Consider the following 13,340-nt stretch of genomic DNA (forward strand, 5'->3'; position numbering starts at 1 on the left):
ATGGCGTGTTCTGGCTATAATTACTGTTGCTCGCAGGGGGAAACAAGTTTTCACGCTCTGCTGCTTTCACCAGTGTATTCGACCTGGCAGGCGCGCCAGTACCGCATTGGTCATTGAAGTAGGAGGATCCCGCAGCGGCGAGCCAGCCTGTCAGTGCGGTGCGTTGCCTGCAGAGCACTCGCTGTTCTACAGCAACAACGGGCCAGCGACGCAACGATTTGCTTTCGAGATGTTATGAGAGGAGCAAGTCAAGTTCGGACTCGTCCGCCAACAGAATTAGTCCAGCCCTCCAATTTTTGATTGTTCTTTCCACAGTCATGTTAAGCGCCGTCTGGCGCTGACGACCCCGCTATCGCTTTCGATATCGTCGGGTAAAAGGAGCATGTGAAGCGACCTGCAGCGTAAAACATGGAGGAACCAACGTCGAACCCGGACGTCAGAACCACTGACGGCTGCTTCGAACGAACGTCCGCGTCCCTGACCGTGGACGACGTGTACGCCGTAGCCAAAGTGATCGGCGCCGAAGTGGAGAAGCTCATCGACGGCTACGGCAAGGAGAGCGTCGTGGGTCTGGTGCCGAGAATAGTGAAGGTGCTGGAGCTTCTGGAGAGCTTCGCGTCGAGGAACCATGTTCTCAAACTGAGAGAAGAGGAGCTGCTGAAGACCTTCGAGACCCTCCAGCTGCAGCAGCAGAAGAAACGCGCAGGGAAAGAAGGCGATGAGGGCAGCCACACGCGTGAAATACGGGTGTGTGTGACACCAGAGCTTCAACACAACTTTTGTTTTGTTTATCAACGTGTTGCCATTATTGAACTTCACGACTGAGCATACGCACTCCTAATACGACCGACCGTTCGGAACGGATATCTAACCTCGTCAAGAGTCGTTCAAACGCGGTGGCTGTCAAGCAGAACTTATCCGAAATTCCAGCCACGCTTGCCCCGTGTCGTCAGGGCAATAACATTTAATCTTTTATATGCCAAAAAACGCTTTAAACTTGTCGACACAGTGGATATTTATACCAACTCAAATTAACTCTTAAATTTAAACGTTTGTGGTTTTACGTATATTGTTAGCCACGCAATAAACAGCTAGCTAAAAATTCATGCTAAGCTTTGTTCCGAGACAAACGTTAGCGCGCTTAATATAAGGTATTATATTAAAGTCCCTTTTTAAATGTAACACTACTCAAATACCGCCTTTAAAAATATGTTTACACAAATTCTATCTCCAAAACAGTTATCTGAAGGAAGAACTCTAGAGCAGACCTGTGAATCGTTTGTCCAAATGAGTAAGAAGAACACACTTATGGTGCTTATTTTATAAATTAATTAATCGTGGACAGGAACAGTAGTAATTTAATTTGCAACAACTGCGTGTTTTTTCTCTTTATTTAGTACAACTTAGCGAAAGAAATACTTAATTAAGTTCCCCGTTAACTACTACTATTGAGAGTGAAGTGAGTACATTCTCTGCCTTCAAGGCTAATTATTGTGTCTTGTCATGTGAGTGTATTACTATTGTCCTAAATTAATCCAATACACGACATAAACACTTAATTTCTAATCTTCATATCACATTTTCCTTATGTGAAGTGGGAAGTCTTCTTTTAAATCACTGATAATGTTGCATGTTAAATTTTATGGATAACCATGTTATAAAGTGTGAAATTCACAGTTTGAAATAGTATCCATGACATTTATTCACATGGACAGTACAAAGTTGCTTTTGACAAGAGCGGGGACTCGAGTAAGAGGAGTTGACCTCTGTAGTAAGGCCCTGTTATTGTAGTAGACATGTTATTAACACTATGAAGTATTTTGGTTTCAAGATTGCACAACACCCATCATGCAAAAGGGTTTTTTAAGCATCAAACCAAAGATCTGATTAAGTTTCAAATGTGCGAGTCATTTGCTCAAAAACATCAAGAAAAAGAGCGGCGCAATCTGTACCTCTCAATCCTTTAAGTTCATTTTGCATGTCTGTGCATGTGTCATGCTTTTTGCTTTAATCTATAGTCTATGAGAGCTGAGTTTCCCTCTGTCTGTTTTCTCTCCCTTACCTACAGATCTGGTTTGACAGCTTTGCTCTTCATATGTCTCCTAGGAGCTGCAGCAGAAGGAGCAGCAGTGGAGGATGAAATGTGAAGTGTTGCAGGCCCAGGTCCAGCAGCTCCACGACGATCGGGAGCAGCTGCATAGCCAGCTCAAAGGCAATCATGCACAAGAAGGTATGGCCAAGCATGTCTGTTGAAAGAGTATATCATATTACAGTATTGTTCTGGAATTGCAAAATCATCATATGAAACAGGTTCAAAATTTGTTGTGGAACTACATATTGTTTACAAACCTCAAGTGGAGAGGTTACAACACAATCCCTTCCCAAAGGCTGAGGGATTTTCCTGTTGAGTGGACCATCCCAACGAAGGACTCCTGAGCCTGATTGCAGTAATGACATCTTTTGAGTTTTATGAAATTAAAACTGATCATAAAAACTGCTGAAATAGTGGATTTCAGATACAAACACTCAGACACAAAAAGTCAGTTAACAGATAAATATGTGAGCTTAAGTGACTAGAGAGGCCATCACTGCATCTGTCCCTGATAAAAATTCTTCACTGGTCAGACAGCAGGTTCATGTCACGTATAGTGTGACACCAACAGCGGCATACAGGCTGACATATCTGACGTGTAACTTTGTAAATGAAGTTCAAAATATGCCATAAAGTAAGAACTACAAAACAACAATCTGAATCAGACAACCTCTCCCATTTGAACATTGCCCATTGTAAAGACTCTGTTAAGTGAGAGGCTAGTTATGTCAAGGCATATCACCTCATTTGTATCTACAGGTTTGTGTGTATTTTTATTGTTATTTAATAGTTTTTTTTTTATATATCATTTCATTTCAAGTTCTTCAGCTCATCTGGTCCACCCAGATGCTCTCAGGCAGTCCTGTGAGCAGGATTTGTGAGAAAACAAAAACTTTGAGGTCAATCTTAGTTCAAACTTAACAATGTGATATGAAAACTAGATATCTTTCAGAGCTCAAAACTGAGGATAGACTTTATGCAATGTGTGTGTGTGTGTGTGTGTGTGTGTGTGTGTGTGTATGTTTTACTTTAGGAAGATATTGGTGTTTGAATCATACAGATATGGAAAACACCTTTTTCTGGTATGATTTTTGTGGTTGTGTTGTGCTTGTTATTTATGTGTTGGGGGATGTTATACCATGTGGTTTAAAGAGGTCCAATAGGTCATGCAGTGTTTTGACTTGAATCATGTGGATAGTTAAAGTAGCATATCTAGTTGCCAAGAGATGACTGAGATAAAGCTTTCAGAAGTCAGCAAGATGAAGAATTAAATGAAAAAAAAAAATTTAATATGGATGCCATCTGTTCCATACACCACACAGTGTGTAAATAAGCAAGTAGGGCACATGATGCACATGTGCCATCAACCACATCAATACAGAGATGATATCTGACCACCACTTCCTCTCATAGCAAGGCAGAAGGGTGATGTTGAAATATCTGTTTTTCTTGATGGAAGTTAGTAGAGCCTTTCTACTCTAATAGCTTTGTGATTTTTACAGCAAGAAGTCACTTGATTTTTTTGACACAAGGTCACGTGTTTCATTCAGCAAGAGGTCATGTGATGCATTTGACATGATCCCAATGTATCAGGCTCATAGTCCTATGATTCCTCTGGCCTGTATGAGTGTTTTTTAATTAACACCCTAATTGAATTTAAACTGAAATTTAACAATCAATTTAACAAATTTAACAAGCAAGTACCAATTATGAAAATGCACTTTATGCTGGAGTTTACCTTGGTTTGTAGTAGTTGTGCTCTCAACAGTAAATCTAATAACGAGTAAAAAAAACATAAACAGCACTGTATGCATGTCTATGGACTCATATTGTCTTCATATATTTAACTTTGGTTGACTGTGTAATGGCAGGTATTATAAAGGGTTATTTTATACCCTAAATCTCACTTGCTATATCGATGCCACATAAACTTGGAATTGGTTTGGTTTTATTAGTATGAGATTCCCTCCAGCCTGACTACAATACAGGTAATGTTAAGTTATTTGTGGATGTTTACAAGGGGGGGGGGGGTGGATTCACTGTGCAAATAAAAATGTTCTATTCCAGTTATGGATTATTTATTTTAGATATGAGCTTCACATTTTACACCTCAATGTCTTCAGTTTACTCTGGAACTATTCTCTGCTGAAAAAAAATCTAAAGGCCGTGTGAAATATAAGCCTTTTGCTGACTGTTGCTTTATTTTTATTTTTTTAATGCTGTGTGCAGATTTCTGTTTTCCCCTCGCATGTGGCCTGAGTTGAGGACATTCACTGTCCAACCCAAACTATCTAAGATAATTGTGAGTGACCTGTGATTTTCAGTGACAACTGAATATTTTTTTGCGCCACTTTTTCGAGTGCACTATTCTTTCTAAGAGAAATGTTGCGCTGTTGACTAAACATGTACTTGACAGCATATTTTATCTTTGACATTAATACTTTTAATAAAATAGTGTATTTAATATTTCATTGTTGAAATTGTTGCGATTATGCACTTCTTAAAATCCATTTTGTTTCGAGAAAGTGCAACATTAAAATTCACCTTCATGTATTTCATAATATACTAACTGTTATAAAACAGTTCAGATAGACAAGCTTTTTACAGTAGGACACCCTCAAACAATGGTATAATCTCTGCATGTCATATTTTATCTATGTTACAGTTAAGTTGTGTCTGACTTTTTAACAGCGCTGTTGATAATTCCAGAAATTTGTGTTCTTCTTTTTTTCTTTCTTTTCTTTATTTCTTTCTTTCTTTCTTTTATTTTTCGGGGTGTGATACCAGATGGAAATTGGGCTTAGGTCTTAGAAGCACATGCTTCTTTTACCCCAGTGTTTCACCTTTACAAAAACGTTATTGTTAAAAATACTTTTTCCAGTGATCAGTCCTCCAAGAAAATCCAATAGTGTGTGTGTGTGGTGTGTGTGTGTGTGTGTGTGTGTGTGTGTGTGTGTGTGTGTGTGTGTGTGTGTGTGTGTGTGTGTGCGTGCGTGCGTGCGTGCGTGCGTGCGTGCGTGCGTGTGTGTGTGCGTGCTTGCGTGTGTGTGTGTGTACAGACCGTGTCCAGCGACAGGAGCGAGAGGTGATGCTGAAGCTGAAGGAGGTGGTTGACAAGCAAAGAGATGAGCTGAGGGCCAAAGTGCAAGAGATAAGCACCGTTTCCAAAGAGGTGGAGGCGGTAAGGACACATAAAACCACACATGTACTGTACACAGTGCATGATGCACAAATACATTAAGTCACTTCCCACAAGACATACATACATGTGTATCCACAGTTTGGTCCCACCAAGGGATTCACCTTTCTTTGTCATGTTGATTTTCCTGTCAGTTAATATTTTCATTTTTTTTACTATACATACTTTAATGAGTAGTCGTATAGTGCTGTAATAGCTCAAAGTGAGCTCTGTAGAGGACAGGAAGTGTTTTCACTATCAGGGAATAGCAGCAGCTTATTATGGTCACTTAGTGACCAACAAGTCTGGCTTATTTGTGTGTGTGTGTGTGTGTGTGTGTGTGTTAGTGTGTTAGGGCATTTGTACCACATGATTTGAATAGCAGGCATAACTGGGTGTGGGCTTGTTAATGCTTTATTTTTTGACCTGATTCAGCAGACCTTTCTAATGGCAAAGAGTAAAACAACAACAACAACAAAAACGCATAATCACCGAGATTAATGCTAAGATGGACACCTAAAAACATTTGTGGCTAAAATAAATGTCATGTTTGCCCTGACTTTGATTGAAATCATTTACACTGTGCCTTTTCCATTAGAATACTGGTCAGAAACTTGGTAATTGAAGGAATTCCCCTATTTTCATCCACAGCCATTAGTAATTACACATAGTAAATTTTGTTTTGGCCTGACTCATGGCTTTTTAAAGTCACTTTCTAATGTGCGTGTGTGTGTGTGTGTGTGTGTGTGTGTGTGTGTGTGTGTGTGTGTGTGTGTGTAGCTCCAGGAGCAGCTGGAACGCTTCATGAAAATGAATGCGGAGCTGCGACACAAGCAGAACGTGCTGCAGGCCCAGTTGAAGAGCACAGTGGAGAGAAAGGCCGACATGGAGGCCGACCTGAAGGAGAAACACAAAGAGATAGAAAACCTTCGGACACAGCTGGACAGAACTAACAGCAATAGCCCCGTACGACTGTTTCTTATTGATTAATCCTCCTCTTGTATGTGTATTTGATAGAACCTACACCATCATTTGTTTTGGGTTGTTTTTAACTTTGAGAGTGAATTTAACTGGACTATCAAAAGTCAATGGTCACTAAATTTACCCTTACTTGAATGTAAACTGGTTAAGGGACTTCTCAGGTTTACTTGCAGACATGTTTCCTTGTATGCAAATGCAGTTGCACCATTGATAGTTACATGATATTTCAAGTACATCCACAGTTTGAATTGACTGGGCGTCCATCTGTTCTATCACTAGTCTTGTCCAAGTGAAATTCCTGGTGAAACTGAGAATACCTCAACTGATCAGAGGGATACTGATCAGCCATGTTTTACGAAGAAGGAGGTACGTGACATCATTTTTGAGAGGAATGAGCTCAAAACCAACCTGTTCCTGGTGCAGGAAGAACTCAGCTACTATCAAAGGTGGGTATGATATGTCTTCGTACATTTTTAATCTTAGTTGTTCTTCTGAGGATGCACATTTTTTAGATAAATTGAAAAAGGAATGAATAACCCAATATTATTCATAGTTTCTGATGTGAAGGTTAGAAATGAAGCTAGGAAATAAGGAATGTATACACAATACATTGTGTTTTGCACTAAACTGATAGTTGAGGCTGTTTTAAAGTCTAGGGAAATGTTTGCAAAAAACCTGCATATGTAATCAGAATATTAAAAATAAAGTAAGATGATCATCAACATTAATCCATGAAGCCTTTCTTCTCAAAGTTTTTGGACCCTATTGGAAACATGTTAAAATTTCCCCCCGTTTTGTGTTTATTAACCTTTGGTAGATTTCCCAAATAAACTGATGCACATATTGGACATTATAGCCATCAGAACAGAGCTATCTTGTTGTAATTAATTGATGCTATGTGCCTGTACAGCATATCCCAATTTTATGTTACTATCGTACCATCTATTTTTACAGTATATTCATGAACTCCCTGTCACAACTTTCCTGCAAATGCAGCCATATATTGTAGCCTACTTATATGTCTAGATTCCATAGTGATGAGATGCCACAGAGCCATTACAAAAGCCCCGCATGCTCATATTACATTGTTTGAAACCTGTACAGGGGCAAGCAAAGCACAGTCTGTTTTGAGGTTCTTCATGCTTCAGAGGGTGGGAGCTCATACTCTGCATGAAAAGTATGAGAAGGGTCAGAACAGCCTGAGAACATACTGCCTCTATATTTATTCATCTTGACTTGACCGCAAAGGCCTTAAGGCATAAATTTGCCTCAAGTTACGGATTCCCTTAGTCTTATATTAAAATAAAGAAAAATACCTAATTCTTGTGAGATATTTTTCAGGAACATTTTATATGTCACATGATTGTGTTATAGTGAACATACAGTTAGGCCCAGAAATATTTGGACAGTGACACAATCTTCATGATTTGGGCTCTGCATGCCACAACATTGGAATTAAAAAGAAACAACAACAGAATTGAAGTGCAGACTTTCAGGTTTAATTCTAGGGGTTGACCAAAAGTACATGATTAAACATGTAGGAAATGTAGCTATTTTTATACAAACACTCCTCATTTCAGGGTCTGAAAAGTAAAATGTTACTTTTCAATATTTTGTTGAGAATACTTTGTAGGCAATGACTGCCTGAAGTCTGGAACCCATGGAGATCACCAAACGCTGGGTTTATTCCTTTGTGATGCTTTGCCAGGCCTTTACTGCACCTATCTTCAGTTGCTTGTTTTCGGGTCTCTCAGCCTTGATTTTGTCTTGAGCAAGTGAAATGCATGCTCGATTGGGTTGAGATCTGGTGATTGATTCGGCCATTGCAGAATATTCCACGTCTTTGCTTTAAAAAACTCCTGGGTTGCTTTTGCATTGTGTTTTGGATCATTGTCCATCTGTTCCGTGAAGCGCCGTCCAATGACCTTTGCTGCATTCGGCTGAATCTGAGCCTATACATATCCGACTGCTTCTGTCTTTTGTCACATCATCAGTAAACACAAGTGACCCAGTGCCATTGGAAGCCATGCATGCCCGTGCCATCACACCGCCTCCACCATGTTTTACAGAGGATGTGGTATGCTTTGGATCATGAGCTCTTTCGATTATTCTCCAGACTTTCTTCTTCCCATCATTCTGGTACAGGTTGATATCATTCTCATCTGTCCAATGAATGCTGTTCCAGAACTTGGCTGGCCTCTCCAGGTGTTTTTGGCAAAGTCGATTCAGGACTTTCTATTTTTGAGGCTCATTCATGGTTTGCACTTTGTGATGAATCGTTTTTATTCACTCTCATGAAGTCTTCTCTTTATGGTAGACTTAGATAGTGATATACGTACTTCCTGAAGAGTGTTCTTCACTTGAGTGGATTTTGTGAAGGGTTTCTTCTTCACCATGGAAAGGATTCTGTGATCATCCACGGACATCCAGGCTTTTTTGAGTTCCCAAGCCTACCAGCGCACTCTTATTTCTCAGAATGTACCAAACTGTTGATTTGGCCACTCCTAACATTTCTGCTATCTCTCTGATGGATTTCTTCTTTTTCAGCCCCAGGATGGTCTGTTTCATCTCCATTGAGAGCTCCTTTGAGTGCATGTTGTGTGTTCACAGCAACAGCGTCCAAATGCAAACAATATACCTGGAATCAACTCCCGACCTTTTAACTGTTTAATTGATGTCAGGTTACTGAGGAAAGAGCCCATGCAACCTTGTTATTTTTTTGCAGCCTTCTGAGTCAATTGTCTAATTACTTTTGGTCCCTTGAAAAAGAGGCAGCTACATATTAAAAAGCTGTAATTCCTAAACCCTTGCTCCAATTTGGATGTGAATGCTTTCAAATTACCGCTGAGTCCGCACTTCAAGCCCATATTGATTATATAATTGTATCCTGAATATGTTATGTTATGGCCCAACTGTAACTGGAGCAGTCTGTGTGCACAAAATGAGGCTGATGTTGTGGCACTGGCAATATATCCAGCAGGAGATGTTCAGATTAATAGCTTGCATTGTTTCATCAGGGAGATCCTGAATGAGGAGCGTTGTCCTGGCTTCCTCTTAGAAGCTGTGCGATCTGCCATCACTGAAAGGAGAAAGCTGATCAAGGCCAAGATGCTTGGAATTCCTGTAAACGACTGCAGCAGGTCCCTCTCGCACATTCATTACGTCCAAAAATAAAATAATGTTAAATGGGAAGCTGCCCAAATACAAACAGTTTTTTCACATTTGAACGGCTGCTGTTTTCTCTTCAGTGATGAGGAAGACAAGGGTACTCTAACACAAGTTGATGGCTCTGTAGATGACGCAGATAAACCATCCGAATCCCGCATTCGCAGTCTGTGAGTACAACTTTCACCTTCATGACAATAATGTTCAGACTTCATTATGCCTGATCAGCATGCAGCAATGAAGATGTCCTCTATTTGCTATGAATAAACAGGAAATAATGAGAAAGAATGTCAATGTTCATTTGATGCCAGTTTTTGTAGCCAGACAGATCAAACAAACTTTCTCTTTACAGAATAAAGGGAGTAACAGGGCACTGGGGAAGAGGGGAGGGCTGTGATTGTTGTGCTGAGAAAATAAATGTTCTGAAAAGATCCAAACAAATAATTTCATTAGCCAGCAGCTTCTTTGATTCTTTAAACCTCTTTCTTTTGTTATTATTTGGATGTGGAAAGTATAACAATCCAAAATACAAAAAAATTATTTTATGTCTCAGCTAAGAGTAATTTATGATTCATGATAGTGACTCAATCCTTACAAGACAAAGACACAGCAATACACTAGCAACATTATAGTGTCCTGACAATCTCCTCAAGTGAAGTGCCTTTTCCTTCTGACAATTACTGTGCGACATTGCAGTGTTTACGGTGGTAAATGATAAACAATTTGGCCGGGGATTGATAGCCTAATCAAAAGATCCTGCCTTGATATTTTTGAGTTTTTATTAAGTAACTCTTAAGTACTGTTATTTCCGGACTATTGAGCCACACCGGCTAGCTGATCGTTATCTTTGTCTTCCTCCGGCGCACTAAAACCATTAAAGTCGTCTTCTTCAGCGTCGGAATTGAGCAGCCTCCGAATTTCTTTGGTCCGATGTGACGAGGGTAAATGTTTATGTGGCATGAAGCTTGATACCCCAAAGAATCCATAAATTAGCCGCTTCATTGTTTAAGCCGCAGTGTTCAAAGCGCGTGGGAAAAAAGTAGCAGCTTATAGTCTGGAATTTACAGAACTCAAACTACCCCAGAAATTGAGTGGAATTCTAAATAATTTATCACGAAAACTATGGTCAGAAACTGTTAAACTGCTTTCGTTCAAACCCTAAATATCCAGAAAGACAAAAGCTCAAACAGACCTACATCACCAAAGTCATTTGAAAATCAAGGCCTTGCATAATCTCTAGTCACTCTGCTGACATGGCCCCAGGTTGATCCTGGGTTATATATAGCAGTAATCCCTCACAGCAGAACTCATCTCAAGCCTGTCGTCTCAACTCTGTCTGCTGCAGCTTTGGCTTCCTGACCCGGTCGGGAAGCGGTCGAAGCCCCACCCCCATGAGCAGCTCGACATCCACCTGGGAGATCATCGGAGATGCAGAGGCCGATGGTGGTACGGCGTTGCAACGGTCCTCCTGAATTTGGACTGGATATGAGAAATCTTGCTTTGAGATGCAGCAGATACGTCTGCTCATCCGAGACCAAACTTGTCCCCATTTAATCACAGCCACTGGAAACAGAACATCAGTTCTGACTCAGAAAAAAAAACACCTAACTTTTCCTGTGTGACTCTGCACATCTTCACATTAATGGGGGCTTTAAGTAGGTTTGGGGAAACAGAAAGTGTGCTTATTGTTTGTATATTTCTTTCTTAGTTCCTCTCATTTCCCCCTTTGCTGAACTTGCATTCTTAGTCCCTGCTTTTTTTTATAGGAAATTTGAATATAAACTCCTGCAGTAAACTACATTGCAGTATTATGATGAATACCTCATGTAAAAAAAGATTAATAATTCATCAATAATTTCATACCAGCTATATAGCTTTTATAATGTTTTTTAGACACCAAAGAATTTGCTTAAACATAAATATTTTTGAAATAAATTTCTAAACATTTCACCAAGCAGAAACAGGTTCAACCATGCTTTTGTTCCACAAGAGGGCTCTGTATCTCTATGTAACCAACAATAAGCCTCAACCCATAAACCTCTGTCAGGGACTTTGAAGCCATGTGGTTGCTTTTATTTTATGATTGAAGCAATCTCATGCCTGAGGAAACGCAAACCATCAGTCCAAATATTACAAATATTTTATGTCAAATTAAGCCCCAAGCAGCTTAACCCCCTACTTTTCTGTCTAATATTCACTATATGGCCAAAAGTATTTGCTCATCTGCCTTGACTCGCATATTAACTTAGGTGGCATTCCATTCCCAATCCATAGGGTTCAATATGACATTGGTACACCCTTTGGAGCTATAACCGCTCATGTTGGAAAAGGAAGGGGCTAGCTCTAAACTTAATTGATATGGTCTGCGCACTGTTCTTGAGCTAATCTGAGCTCACTGTTCTTGAGCTAATCTGAAGACCAGATGAAGTTTGGAGGTCTGTAGCAATTGACTCTGCACAAAGATGGTGACCTCTTCGCACTATGGTCCTCAGCATCCACTGACCGTCAGTTTACGTGACCTACCACTTCGTGGCTGAGTTCCTGTCCAAACACTTCCATCTTCTTATTGTACAGGTGCAAGTTGACTGTGGAATATTTAGGAGCAGGGAAATTTCAACACTGGATTTGTTGCACAGGTTTCATTCTATCACAGTTCCACACAGAAATTCACTCAGCCCCTGAGAGCAACCCATTCTATCACAAACGCTTGTAAAAAGCAGTCTGCATGCCTCGGTGCTTCATTTTATACACCTGTGGCCATGGAAGTGATTGGAAACACCTGATTCTGCTAATTTGGTGGGTGAGCGTATACTTTTTTGGCCTTATAGAGTATATTGCTACAGTCATCTGTCCTGTCCCTGAGAGACACCACATTGTTTTGCTGCTGTGTGATTGATGGTAATGCTACATACCTCTGGTTTTGTGTGCATGTGTGTGTGTATATATGTGTCTGTATGCATTTAGGGACATTTTTTTTAGCAGTTGTTTTAATTTATAAGAAAACGATTTTCTGTATTTTGAAATGCAAAATGGTGTTTCTTCATCCCCACCTCAGTGAACTGACAAATTGACACATTTAAAAAAGTTGATTAATAATGGCATTACTAATACATATTTTATAATATTTTAACTTAACCAGTGCCAGTAACTATCTAGTAAACATGTCAATATAATAATTGACAGCTTTTTTCCTGTACCTTTACCTCTGCACTTGACTATACTTGTATATCCAGTGTAATTGATTGCCAAAAACTGATTAGTGTAATACATGATGAATTATTTTCATATTTTACCATAAGATTTTTATAGCAGCAATGTATTTGTACTGAATATCTGATGCTCTGTCAGCTCTGATACATTCTAAGCCATGCATTCTAAAAAATTAATTTCCGAGCCCAGCCTTGAAGACAAAATAGAGAAAATCCTTCTCACTGTAAGAGCCCTCAATCTAAATTGTGCTTTCAAACAACACTTTGCTAGCATTCTTGAAAACATAATTCTCACTGAAAAGAGTAAAGGATGCTATTTATTGCGGATGACAATTGTGATAAATACATGATGGTAATGAAACATTTTTTTGAAATACTGAGAATCATTTGAAACCATTATTTAAGATGATCTACTTGTGTGTTTCTGTCTGGTCTGGAGTTAAATGTAGTTTTATGCTGCTGATATTGCATCTGTTGACCTGATCCTCTTTTGGCAATCTCTGGACTAATTTTCTTGACTAATAAAGAGGATGTTTCCATCCTTGCTTGGACGATGATCAACTAAGGATTCTGGGAAATTGGGGTGAGGAATGTGTTCATATGTGAATATAGAACATGTGCAACGCCCCTCCTGTGTGTATGGTGGGCTTTGTGTGTTAGTGTTAAACCATCTTTAAAAAGCCCTGTGTCTGGCTGAATAGAAGGAAGTGGCTCT

At 39.7% G+C, this 13,340-nt stretch overlaps 1 protein-coding gene across 1 annotated transcript; it reads left to right on the plus strand.

Moving 5' to 3' along the window:
- The first annotated feature begins 158 nt into the window (after positions 1–158).
- Positions 159–13,173, plus strand: rilp (Rab interacting lysosomal protein). The gene is made up of 8 exons (XM_086142953.1): positions 159–747; positions 2,107–2,230; positions 5,152–5,273; positions 6,051–6,236; positions 6,531–6,697; positions 9,269–9,391; positions 9,500–9,586; positions 10,762–13,173. The coding sequence occupies exons 1-8, from the start codon at positions 409–411 to the stop codon at positions 10,886–10,888; spliced, it is 1,275 nt and encodes a 424-aa protein (XP_085999079.1). The 5' UTR covers positions 159–408; the 3' UTR covers positions 10,889–13,173.
- Positions 13,174–13,340: the final 167 nt, after the last annotated feature.

Source organism: Fistularia commersonii, chromosome 3 (genome assembly GCF_037954325.1).
Source record: "Fistularia commersonii isolate RoL2024-O1a breed Wild chromosome 3, RoL_Fcom_v1.0, whole genome shotgun sequence".
Classification (NCBI taxonomy): domain Eukaryota; kingdom Metazoa; phylum Chordata; class Actinopteri; order Syngnathiformes; family Fistulariidae; genus Fistularia; species Fistularia commersonii.